General features: G+C 50.9%; 1 protein-coding gene across 7 annotated transcripts in view; it reads left to right on the forward strand.

Annotated features, from left to right (window-relative positions):
- The window catches only part of CABIN1 (calcineurin binding protein 1), a 149,971-nt gene that overhangs the window by 75,460 nt on the left and 61,704 nt on the right, over positions 1-12,807 (forward strand). For 6 of the 7 annotated variants that reach the window (XM_082697648.1, XM_082697652.1, XM_082697651.1 and 3 more), the window contains one exon: positions 9,393-9,575. In XM_082697648.1, coding sequence (XP_082553774.1) covers positions 9,393-9,575 — 183 coding nt within the window. Of the gene's footprint in view, positions 1-5,470; positions 5,498-9,392; positions 9,576-12,807 lie in introns of all 7 variants that reach the window. The other variant, XM_082697649.1, reaches the window with a different exon arrangement.

Genomic DNA, 12,807 nt, shown 5'->3' on the forward strand with positions numbered 1-12,807 from the left:
GTGTCAGTGTTTACTGTGAAGGGTGGGAAGAGAGAATAAGCCGGGGGTCGGGAGAGTGAGAGCTATGGAGGCTGGCGTTCAGGGTTGCAGGATGCCCATCTGGCCCCACTTAAGGCACGAACAGAGCCTGCGCCAAGCCCCAGGCTGTAGGGTGTGGGCCATATTGGGAGCCCAGGGTGCCCAAACAAGCTCCCATGTGACCATCTGTCTCACCCGCCATGCTGTCACTGTTTGTGTCGTGTCCCATCTGTGCTCATCCTTGCCTGCTCACCCACACTGCCTCCACCAATATTGCCCGTGCTGCCCCTAACCCTGACCACACTCTGATCTCCAGGCTATGTCTTTCTGCTTGCACTGTCACGGCTCGCTTCAGGGGACAGCACAGACCGCATGCTTAGTCCTCAGTCCGGCTCCCTGCTCCCCCTGTGACCAGGAGCTCCTCCACATCTGCTGGTCCTGTGATTTGGAGAGTGTGTGTTTGATGTGCTTGGCTTCTGCCTACAGCCCATGTTCTCAGTTCTGGCCAGATGCAGTGGTGGCCTCCTCCAACCACATGTCCGCCTGGGAGGCGGCTTAGTCCTGTATTTCCATTGCTTTGCTCTTTCTGGCTTTAAAAAAAGTAACAAAGGCGATAGACTCTAAGATACCAAGCTATGCTCACAAGGACAAATGTGTAAAAAATGCACATCGTGCACAGTAGCCGAGCTGCTCTGAGGTGGGCCCTGTGTGTACAGTGCACGGTGTCCAGGCTCGGGCAGTGAGCTGCACATGTCATCAGTCCTCGCCAGCCTCCCTTCCCAGGGTGAGGGAGAAGTCAGCTCCTCGCCCTGGGAGGCAAGCTCACGGGAGGCAAGCTATATGCCTCGAGCAGACGTCTTCAGCGTGGGGAGAGGCTTGTAGGGAAGCCTACGAGGGCCTGCATGTGCCTGTGCAGGGTGAGAACTGGGTGCTGGGTCAGGGAGGGATGCTGTCAGAGGGCAGAGCCAGTCACTTTCCTTCTCTTCTCCATTCTTACCTTCTAAGAAACCTCTCCAGGCTGAAGCTGGTCATGGCATATGTTGAGTGCCTGCTGCGTGCTGGGCATGGAATAGGGCTCCATGCGGAAAACCAGGAGTAGGGCACCCTGATCCCTGCTGTCTGGTTGGATCTTTGTGTTCCTAGGTGGTGTCCTGGGCCATTGGTGTTCTGGGCCAAGAGGAGTGCCAAGAGGTGGTATCCTGGGCCAAGAGGAGTGCCATGAGCTGGCTGGGAGGCATAGTTGGTTGGGAGGACTTCCTGGAGGAGGTAGCCCTCCAGAGAGGTCTACAGGGCCGTTTCAGGTGAGGGTCAGTGGGAGCAAAGACATGGACATTGGAGAGTCCCACCATGTTTGGATACTGAGGCGATTGAGGGTGGGAGGAAGAGAGACCTTGCAGGGAGAGAGCTTGGGAAACCAGCTGGGTCTGAGATAGGGGAACAAGAACTCTTGCTCTAGGCACAGTGTGACAGAGTGATGCCTGGTGAGGGTCACACAGTGAGCAGGGCACATGAGGCCAAGTCTTCTCCCAGCTCTGAGCATCCAGGGCCCAGAGGGCTGGTGCTGCTATCTAAGCACTGGCCACAGTGATACTCTCGTGCCCACCTGCTGCCTCTTTGTGTCTGCCTCTTTTTCAGGGGTCCTAGTTTATCTGGTATCTCTCTTCTCTTGGGTGTCTGTCCAGGCTTCTTGGCCTGCCAGAGGGCGCCCCTCCTATACAGCTAGGCTAGCTTCCAGCCGATGTGTTCTTTCCTGGTGGTCATCAGGAAGGGACCCACTGGGGCAGAGTTAATCCAATTGAGAGATTTGTCAAAATATTGATTGCACCCGTTTACTATTCTTAGAAACCTTTTGTTTTCTTTCTTTCTTTCTTTTTTTAAGATTTTATTTATTTATTTGACAGATCATAAGCAGGCAGAGAGGCAGGCAGAGAGAGAGGAGGAAGCAGGCTCCCTGCTGAGCAGAGAGTCTGATGCGGGGCTTGCCCAGGACCCTGAGATCATGACCCGAGCCGAAGGCAGAGGCTTTAACCCACTGAGCCACTCAGGTGCCCTGAAACCTGTTGCTTTCTACTTGGCAGAGCATTTGTGATCTTTTCGGAGTTCACTAATCAGAGTTCGTGCAGATTTCAAAGGTACAACCATACCTTTTCCCTCAAACTTTCATTGAACTGAGCTGATGAAATAAATGATTATAAGCTGTTTCTAGTCTTAACTGCTGGAGCAGCTGGAGAGAATGTACTAGGAAACTTGTGTCTTACAAGCAAAGAGCTCTTAGGTTGGGCTGGAAATCCTGAGAATGTTCAAGGGATTTGAACTGAGTCAAACATGAACCCAAAAATCCTCAGAATACAGTCTGCTCTCACACTCAGTGGAATGAACAGCCTTTCTGTCACCAAGCCAGATCCCTTTCCCTCTGTGTCCCCAGCTGCCATTCCTTTGCTCTTGGCCCTGCAGGTCCCACCTCCGAAGTGGAAGTTGGCTGGCAGATGGACATTCCTCTAAGGATTCCAGGGAGGGGCAGGGGTGGCCCAGGGGCAGAGACGTGAAACATTCTAGTGATTAGCAATAAGAGAATGACATATTTATAATTCTGCCACAAATATTAATTTAGTATGAACAGGTTTTGTGTGGGCAGACTTTTAAAAGAATATTCTGAGGAAGAGCAGAGATAGCCTGTCCAGCCTGTCCACTAGTGTGTCTTCTCTCCTTTTGATCTCTGGGCAGCTACTTGAAGAAATCAGGATCTTGGGCTGTGGGCAGTCCCTAGGGTCCCCTTTTAGGTCCAGGCTTCCCTGAAAGACCCTCTCCGCCCAGTCCTATGGGAAGTCTGCCTCTTTAGCTGAGTTGGGCTCTCCTATGCAAAAGAGCTTTCCATTGGTCTCCTGCTCTGCCTCAGGACCAGGAGGCCAGGAGAATCCCCAGCCCAGGCCAATCTGTGGGACCTGCAGGTGGTGGCAGAGGCGGAAAGGCAGCCAGTTCTGCCTGCCTCTGCTCTCTGCTGCTGGCTCTGCTTCAGCATGCAGGTGAGAGGAGGGAGGGCCGCTGCCTCCCAGCTTAGTAGCCTTTGCCTGCCGAGCCCTGGCAGACCCATCTGGTTATTCTCTGAGCATTAGCACAGGCCAGTACCCTGGGGTGTCCTGCGGTGCCTGGAGGGTGTGGAGGAAGCACCCCAGGCTGTTAGTCCACAGTTACAGAAAGCCCTCGGTCAGATCATTTGGACCCTTGGTCCACCATGTCCCAGATAAGGAATGTGATATCCATAGACTGCTTTAAGGAAAAGGTGGGACTATAGCCAGCCCTGAAGGGAAGCTATGTGCCCTTTAAGCCAGAACTGCCCCCCGCCAGACACATTTGGGCTCCGCTTGTCCCTTTATCAGGGCACAGTGCTAGTGTCCATGCTGTGCATGATGCTGCTTGGGCCTGTGCTGAATTTGGCTGGCCATGCGGCAGACAGGACAAGCTCAGGGTCTTTTGGGTCTTGCCCAGAGGTATCTTCTGCCCAGTGACAGAATCATTGTCTAAGAGCTTTTCATTCCTCTCCTTCACCCCAGTGATGTAAAATAAATGAACTTAGTTTTCTTTTAATCTGACTTGCTTCTTGGTGTGAGACCTTGGTGCTTCCTAGTATTCAAAATCAGGATGATTTTAAATAGCTTTGTGCCAACCCTCTCCGAAAGGATTGGAGAGAAACTTCACCCCGGGCTCTCATTTGCAGTGATGTGCTTATCTGTTTCCCAGACACACAGCCCTCTCAGGGGTGGGCAGCAACCTTGGCATGCACCTTTACTTGCTTTACAGGCCTGGTAAGGAGGAGGTCCCAGCTCTAGCCAGGGCACCTCAGTGTGCAGAACTCCCATCTCTCCTGCTCTGACCCCACAGCCTGCCTGCAGGGGGTGCCACTTGACTGTGGTGTGGGGTGGGGGAGTGGGGGCGGTGTTGGAGCTTCCAGATCCCTGTCACTTCCCTCCAGCATCAGCCTTCCTCAGGGCTCCGTAGGTGTTCTCTGGTCACCTGCAGGATGAGGGTTTGTCTAGAATCACCACGGTGTCCCCCCAGGGCTGATGTTGGGTTTTGCTCTCCGCCCTTTGAGAGGGTGGGCTGTTCTGGGTTCTCTTGTGAATGAGAGGCTCAAAACGGGAGGCCTGGTCGCAGTCTCTTAGCCTACACGTGTCCTGCTCCCTGGCTGTGGCTGTTGTTTTTAAAGTCTCAGCAGAGGCCCCACCTGCTGATTTTTGTCCGCAGGGGAGCAGACCCCCCTGCAGCCCAGTGCTGCCCTGTATTGCCCACGCCATTCTTAGTGCAGTCTGCTGCCTTCCCTGCTCGCTCAGGTGCAGTAGAGGTTCCCTCCGTAGGCAGCATCAAGAGGGTATTAGCATGTTGGGAGTAAATATCTGCTTGCTTAAGCCAATCCATGGTTTTTATAATAATCACAACTGGGATTCCAGCAAATTAGTGATTCTTTAGGCTCAAAGCCCAACAGCTTGTGAATACGTGAGCTCATCAGGCAGTCTGCCAGTTCTCGTGAGATCCTCTGGCTAGGCGCGCTTCCCAGACGCTTGCTGCATGACGTGCTGCTCAGCCGTACAGTGACTACAGCTGCTCTGGATGCTGGCGAAAAGTGCTGGCCCTGGCCTTTCAGAAGGACTTCTTCACTGCAGGAGTGTGGCCTGCCATCTTGTCTGGGCCATCGGTGTTCTCTTTGTCAGGGCCAGAGTAAGCGCTGCAGGGTGAGGTGGGTCACTGGACTCTCAGGCCTGCACTCCAGGCTAGAGGCCAGGCCCCTGTGGGGATCCCATTTATGTGTTGGGGACAGAGCAGGGAAAGCAGTGGTTAATATGTTGGGAGACCTGGAGCAGCCCACGTCGCAGATCTGGGATTGGAATGTGGGTGTGAGTCTCCTGAGTCCTGAGCTCTTGTGGTGACCCTATGTGGCCTCTGGAGCCAAGGCTCTCCTTTCCACAGAGACAGCAAATGGGCTGCCCCTGCCATTTCTCTGGGAGAAGTGATCCCCTCACACTGGGGACTTGTGTTTGGGACTTCTTGTGAGGGCTGCAGGCCTGCCAGGAATCCCCATTCAGTGCTCACAGAGCCTTGGGGTCTGGCCTTGCCGGTTAGGGAAGAGCTCCTCACTGAGTGTGAGACAGAGGGGTCCAGCCAAGTCCCTGCTCCCCTGTTAGTGAGACACAGAGCTTCTGTGTTGGCCGCTGAAGGGTCTCAGATATACTTCTTGTCCCAGTTTCTGTCATTCCACCAGCCAAGCTGATACTGATACCCACCAGTTTCTGGGCAGTAGACATTCCAAAGGCAGCTAAGGAGGAAGGGCTATGGCAGGCTCTGTGAGGCTGTCTGAGAGGTCGCTGTCTCCAAGTCCTGGTCTATGATTAGACCAGGATAGTGGAGCGGCAGAGCTGCCTTTGGAAGCACAGGCCTAATTCTGTGTTTCTTTGCACAGGCAGGACCACTTGGATGACCCTGTCAGGTCAGTGTGTAAGAAGTGATTGCACCCCATCCACATGATGCTGCCCAGGTGTGATCATAAGCAGAATCCTTTGCCCATTCAGAACGAAATCTCTAATGTCAAATTTGAGACATTACTTGGAAAAATCAGTCCAGTTTTTCTAGAATAATACTGATAATCGAGGTGATGTTTTTATCAACACTTATGGTATATCAGGCCCTGTTTCAAGCACTTTACATGTATTAACGTATTTAATCTTCCTAACAATTCTGGGAAGTGGGCATTTATATGTATCACAGTTTGACACAGGAGGAAACAAAAATGTAAAGCAATTAGGGCAATTGCATAGGCTCTCCAACCTAGTAAGTGACTGAGCAGGATTTGAACTGAGGCAGCCTGGATCTCCCAGAGTCCAGGCCTTTGTTTTTGTTGAAACAACTTTACATTTTGTTGCAAGTTTTTTGCCCGCCAGGCTGCTCACTTCTGCCCTCCTAGGGGGCCCCCAGTATTTGAGTTAGTTAAGCAAAGGATTGGAGAGTCCTGGGGGCCATGTCTGTCTCTCTCCCTGTGTCCCCAGATGCTGCTGTACCATTGACCTCTCTGAGGGGATATGTAGTTGCAGCTCATAGGTGGTCAGGGGCTAATCTGTTCAAGGTCATACAACTAAGAGAGTGGCATGAGAGGGACTTGAACTTGGCTCTCTTGATTCCCATTTCATTGAGCTTCCTCTTTCAGATATACAAAGGTGGAGACAATGTTTTATTTTTTAAGGTTGTATTTTGTCTTTTGTTATTGGTTTGGTATTTATATCTCTTTAAAAATGTGACTGCCTTAGGCTTAACACAATACACGTTTATTTATTTTTTTCTAATATTTTATTTGTTTATTTGACAGAGATCTCAAGTAGGCAGAGAGGCAGGCAGAGAGAGGAAGGGAAGCAGGCTCCCTGCTGAGCAGAGAGCCCGATGCAGGGCTCGATCCCAGGATCCTGGGATCATGACCTGAGCCGAAGGCAGAGGCTTTAACCCACTGAGCCACCCAGGCGCCCCCAGAATACATGTTTATTTATTTTTTTTTTTTCCCAGAATACATGTTTAAATTATCATAGTTCACCTTCAATTGATATTATCCTGCTCATCAGCCGTGAAGGAAACGCCCATTTCTTCTACCCTTGTTTTCATTCCTTTTACTTTTACATAAACTATAAACTCACAAGAGGCTGCTACTAGTTTTGCTTTAGGCAGCAGACATGAATACTTTAGAGGAACTACACATAAGGAAAAAGAATGTCTTTTCTATTATTACTTTAACCATTTCTGAGGAACTTCATTTCTTCACGTAGATCCAGTTTCTGTCTGTTTTTAATTCATTCTACCTGAAGAACTTTAACATTCCTTGTAACTCAGATTTCATGGGAGGGATTCCTCTCAGCTTTTGATTGCCTGAAAAAGCCTTTGTTTCTCCTGCATTTTTGAGAGATATTTTCACTGGATATAGAATTTGGGTTGAACTTTTTTTTAAAACTTAAGTCATCGCCACACCCCTTGTGGGGCTTGAACTCACAAGCCTGAGACCAAGAGTCACATGCTTTTCTGAGTGAGCCAGCCGGGTGCCCCTGGGATTGACATTTTTTTTTTTCTTTCAGCATTTTATTTTATTTAAAAAAATTTTTTTTAAGTTTTTTATGGCTTTTATTGAACAGAAATCACAAGTAGACAGAGAAGCAGGCAGAGAGAGAGGAGGAAGCAGGCTCCCTGCTGAGCAGAGAGCCTGATGCGGGGCTGGATCCCAGGACCCTGGGATCATGACCTGAGCCAAAGCAGAGGCTTAACCCACTGAGCCACCCAGGTGCCCCTGTTGTTGCTGGTTTTGTTTGTTTTTTGGTTATTGTGGAAGAGTCTTTGCCCTGCTTGGTGTTCTCTGAGATTCCTAGTGATTTGATGTCTTCCATTATTTTTAGAACATTCTGAGTCATTATCTCTTTAAATATTTCTTCAGACATGTGTTCATCTCATTTCCCTCCAAGCTTCTAATTAGTATGTTTGATCATTTGGGTGCTCTTGGGTGCTCTGTTCTGATATCCCCCGCACTCTCCTTCTCTCAGTTTATGTGATTTCGACTGATCTATCTTCAAGTTTTGGTTATTTTTCCCTCAACTGTGTCAGGTGTGCTGAGAAGCTTGACAGAGGCACTCTTTGTTTCTGCTATTGTATCTTTTATTTCCAGCATCTTTATTGGACTTGTGCTCATAGTTTCCATCTCACTCCTCAAACTCCCCCTCTGTTCATGCATGTGTCTGCCTTTTCTACCATAGCCTTTAACATATTGATCACATCTATATATCATATTATTCTTATTTATTTTTTTTAAGTGTATTTATTTAGTAATCTCTACCCATTGTGGGCTTGAACTCCCCCAGAATCAAGAGTCACATGTTCTTCCAACTGAGACAGCCAGGTGACCCTGATCTTAGTTTTAAATTTCCCATCAGGTAGTTCCCACATCTGGGTCATTTCTAAGCCTAGTTCTGTTGATAAATTTTCTCTCTTGACAGTGTTCGTGTGCGCGCGCACCTCATTTTTATATTGAGTATCAGATATTATGTGTAGGATGGAAGAAACTGAAATAAGTCATATTGTGCCTGGAATGGGCTTCTCTCTCCTGTTTCTAAGCTGTTAGGAGGGGAAGTTAAGCTAGTCCGATGTTGAGCTGGGGTGGGGTTTTGTTGTTGCCATGGTTACCTTCAGTGTACCACTGGTTTCAAATTCCTATGATCTTACCTTATGCTTGTAGCAGGGCTGATTTGCCAGAACCTTTTCTCAGTGTTCCATCCTTACCTTCAGCCTTAGGCTTTTTGTGTACACCTCAGGGAGGGTCACTCTCCTTGATCTTGCTCCTTTTCCTGTGGTAGGCTGCTTTGTGTGTTACTTGTGCTTGCTAGCCTGGGGAAGGGGCAGGGCTGGTTATCTGTTGTCTCTGCCCAGCCTCAGACTTAGGCAGACTGTGTCCCTGCATCTCAGGAGTGGGGCTTTTCTTCCCCTTGTGGCAGGAGACTTCAAATATTTGGGCCCTAAATGGTTTCCTGCCACTCCTTGCAGAGGTATTTCTTTTCCCTTTTCACGGCTGTACTAGGTCACCTGTACCCTGAAGGCAACAAGATTTGCTGTCTCTCCCCATCTGGCTTAAGGCTTTTACTCCCCAGGACCAAAATGTCCCATCAGTGGTTCCTGCCTTTCCTATAGCAGCAAACAGGCCTCCTCTCCAGGCCTGCACCACTGGAAGGTTTCCTTCAGTCGCTCTTCCTACACTGCCCCTGGTCTTTCTCATGAGCACAAGTAGAGGTCCAAGGAGAGGAGCTAACATGTGGGTAGCAACCTCCCTTGTGTCTATGTCTCCCAGGGACCTCCCTTCTCACACTAGACTGCACTTGGCCTATAGCAACCGGATAAAAATGTCTGCAGGACTCTCACCAGCTTCAGTTGTTTATGCCTGTTGTCTCTGTGTGGTAGAAACACTAGAGAATGTGTACTACCGTGCATCTCCTTCCAACTCCTCCTTCAGCAAGATCATGTTGGCTGGTAGCCTGAAATTGGCCAAGGTGTGGGTATTTACACCACAGAAATCAGTAAATGCAACAAACATGGGCTTGCCCCGTACCCTGAGAGCCAGTTGTTAACCATTTATCAGAACACCACCATTTGGGGAAACCCTATAAGGTTGACCGTGGAGATTGGTGCCTTTGATGAGTGGTTTAGTGGCCTCCAGTATGAGTTGGGCTCAGCAGGGTTATGGTGGCTGTTCTCAGGCCATCTCCTTTGCAGGACAGTCACCAGAACACTCACCCTGGGGAGGCCGCTCCATGTTGGAGCTGGTGTAGATTCATGCTGCTGCCCTCTCTCCCTCCTTTTCCCCTCAGAGCGCAGCCAGGACAGCACAGCCGTGGCACTCTCAGACTCCAGTTCGACACAGGACTTCTTTAATGAGCCTGCCAGCTCGTTGGAGAGCTCCCGGAAGCTCTACATGGAGAAGAAGCTGCCTGTTCCCAGTTCCCAAGCAGGACCGACCGGTAAAGACCTTCAGGGGGCCACAGAGGAACGAGGTATGAAGACCTAGCTCTGTGGATTAGAACTGCTTTGGTGACCTGTGGCAATCTGGGCAGTCTAAAGAGCATGGGCCCCTGAGTGGCCTAGGCTCAGTCTGGCTCCTGTCCTCACTCTTCCGCCTGCTGCTCTGGGACCTCAGCTGGGCAAGTTACATACGTCTCTGGGCTTCTGCTCCCTGTAGGGTGGGAGTGATCCTAAGGCCCATTCCAGGGGTTGTGAGGATGAAATGAGGGAGCTCAGGAAGGCGCTCCCACGGTGCCTGGAGTATAGTGTGCACTCGGTAACACATGTCGTTGTTGTGACCCCTGTGGCCCAATGTGGGAAAGCCACTTTCGTAACATGAGTGCCCGAATTTTTTTCTTGCTACATAGTTACTAAAAAAGTCTTTGGATCCTAAATGTCACCAGTGTGTTTTCTTTTTAGTCTGAGTCACATCAGGCCTTTAGGAAAAAGTGCCCCCTTTTTTGGGCAGGGGGCCGTGATCCAACCCCAGGGCACTCCCAGCTCTCATGGGTCCCCCAGGCTCCCTTTGTGGAAACCAGTGGGCAGAGCCCCACGGCCAGCTCGTGGGAGAACATGGGCAGGCTGTGTGTCCGTGGCGCCACTCTGGGGCTTTTGAGAGCTCTCCCACCCTGGCCAGGGCTTGCCAAACAACAACAACAGCAGCAGCAACCGCCCAGACCCATGCTCAGTGGCCCTGTACCAGGCCCTATTTGAACTCCTTTTGTCCTCCCAGCCACCCTAGGAAACAGTCCCGTGGCTCTTCCCACGTTATAGGTAAGGAACCTGAGATTCCGAGAGGGTGGGGAATTTGCCCAGGGTTAGTCTGCACACTTAACCTTTGACCCATTCTTCCGCTCTGGGTGGGCTGGGAGGGGCAGCTAGGGTTGGTGATGACCCCCCTAAGATGTGTCTGCACAGGCCCTGGCTGGGAGAATCAAGGCTCAGCCTTGATATGTAGATGCAGCCAGAGACCTTCATGCTCGTGATGGCCTATCCAGCCCTCTGCTCTTCACCTGCCTCCCTGGCTGGCCTTAGCAGATGGTAAGGCTGCATGCCCTGTAGGCTGGCAGAGTTGCCCCCATTAGGGGCAGGGAGGAGGACATGGAAGGTGAGGCCAGTGCCTCACTTTCACACTAGACGCTTGTTATACTGTCCCAAACCGATGTTGACATTCTGCAACTGACATAAACACACCCCAAGGAGTTTAGAAGGGGAAGGAGAAAGTTACCAATAGGGCTGTGCTCTAATACAGCAAGTCTCGTTCATGTCCAGGTGGGGCCCGTTGTCTGTGTTCGTCAAGTGATCTGCTATGGGTGCTGTTGTATCATCACAGGCCTCTCTCCACTGTGCTTGGAGAAGTAGGGGATGGAGGCTGGGGTGCTGAGCCAAGAGAGGGTCAGGTATAGTCTGGCCTGGGCTAGGTTTTCTAGACACACGGGGGCATCCTACCCCTGCCCTCCTTCCATTCTGAGCCAGTGATTTAAGCAGACAGTGGAGGGATTTGCCACTGATAAAGTTTGAGCAGAACCAGTCACCGCAGTAGCTGGTAGGCTTGAAGGGAAGCATTTTACTTCTATGGATGCAGCTCTCTGCTCTAAGCCCAGCTTTTCCCTGTAACCACAGTGAAGTTGGTGAGCTTTCTGTCAGGAGAGTAGGTGCAGCAGGGAATGTGCTCTAAGCCTACACCAGGCATACAGCATAGGGAGCAGTGTGCATTTTTAGGCCTGGCTCTGGCCAATGGTGGTCTCTGAACCCCCTCCTCCGGGCTCCCGGCAGTCAGGAACCTGGCCACCAGGGCTGCTGCAGCTTTTGGCCCCCTGCGGGAAACCAGGATATGGTTTGGGCCAGGGCTAGGTGTGTGCCCCTACTGTGCTCCACACCCCAGCCCTTCGGGTACACCCTCGTGGGCGGCCCTGCCACCAGCCTGCTGCTTCTGTCTTGGTCAGTGGCACAGGGCTCACTCACAGATTTCATGGGCATTGTTGAGCAGCAGGGTGTAATGGAACCCAAGTTTGTGCCAGGCCCCAGGTGCCAAGAGGAAGTCAGGTCGGCTCTGACAACCACGTCCTTTCAGATGCCTTGCCTCTCACGGCATCCAGTGGGCACCAGCTCCTGAGGACTCGCCTCTCCTCTTTACTTCTCCACTTTGGTTTGTGACAGGATGCTTTCAGGAAGGAGGTTTCTCCACAGGTGACTGTTCAGACTGTACAGCTCTCCTTCTTAGGAGACAGAGCTTCAAAAAAATGTATAACGTGAATGTAGCAACCGTAAATGTTTATTCTTTTTAATGGAGGAAAAAGCTGCTCAAATTTCACTACCCAAACACAAGGGCACTCTGTTATATTACTTCGAGGACAGCAGAGTTTGTCAACAGCTTGTGGTCCGGACAGTGGACACGGGTGCCCAGCTTGGGCCCACCCTGCCACCTGGGCCCAGAGCAGGATAGGGGTCGAGGATGCTGAGACAGCTACTAGGCAGCTCGTTCAGGGACTGCCATCCTATGGCTGTGCCTGCCCCTTGTTGGTCAGGAAGAGGCCTGATGACTATGCCTGAGTGCCACGTTCAAGACAGGTGCGGGGGGGGGGGGGTGGCCAGAGTGGGAGGGGCCTGGTGTGTGCACTGTGGGTACTCTAAGCCAGTCCTCATTGCCAGCAGTGGGCACCAGGGTGGCCAGAACATTGCTTTTATCTGTAGGAGGAAGTCTTCTTGCTTTCATGCTGCCAGGGTTAGGACTGGACTTCCTGGCTGGGAAGCACTGTGTGGGCTTATTGACATTTCTGACTCCCTTCCTTCCACTAACGTGGACTGTGAGGCTCATTTAGCCATAAGAGGGGACACTGCAGGTGAGAATTGTCACCCATGTCTCCAGGGCTTCTTCAGGTCACCTGGATCCCAAGCAGCTAGGTTTTTCGCTCATTCTGGCATTGTGGTTTTTTCCTCTCTCTTCATATGTCTTCACACATGCCATCTGAGCTCTCTTTGGATTAATTCTTGATCCTCTGCTCACTTTCCTTAAGAAAGTGTGTCTTTGTGTGTGAACACACGCTTAGCATCTTATTTGAATCCCAGGAAGGCCTGAGTCTTTGTCCTGTTTCCCTATCTCCCTTGTGTCTAGAACAGGGCTGGGCCCAGACTGGTTGTTCAGAACGTGTTTGTTGAGCAATATTTGAAATGCATCCCTTGAATTGAACACTGGAAATTGGGCATATTTGTGAGTAAGGCAAT

Source organism: Mustela nivalis (assembly GCF_964662115.1).
Source record: "Mustela nivalis genome assembly, chromosome: 14".
NCBI lineage: Eukaryota > Metazoa > Chordata > Mammalia > Carnivora > Mustelidae > Mustela > Mustela nivalis.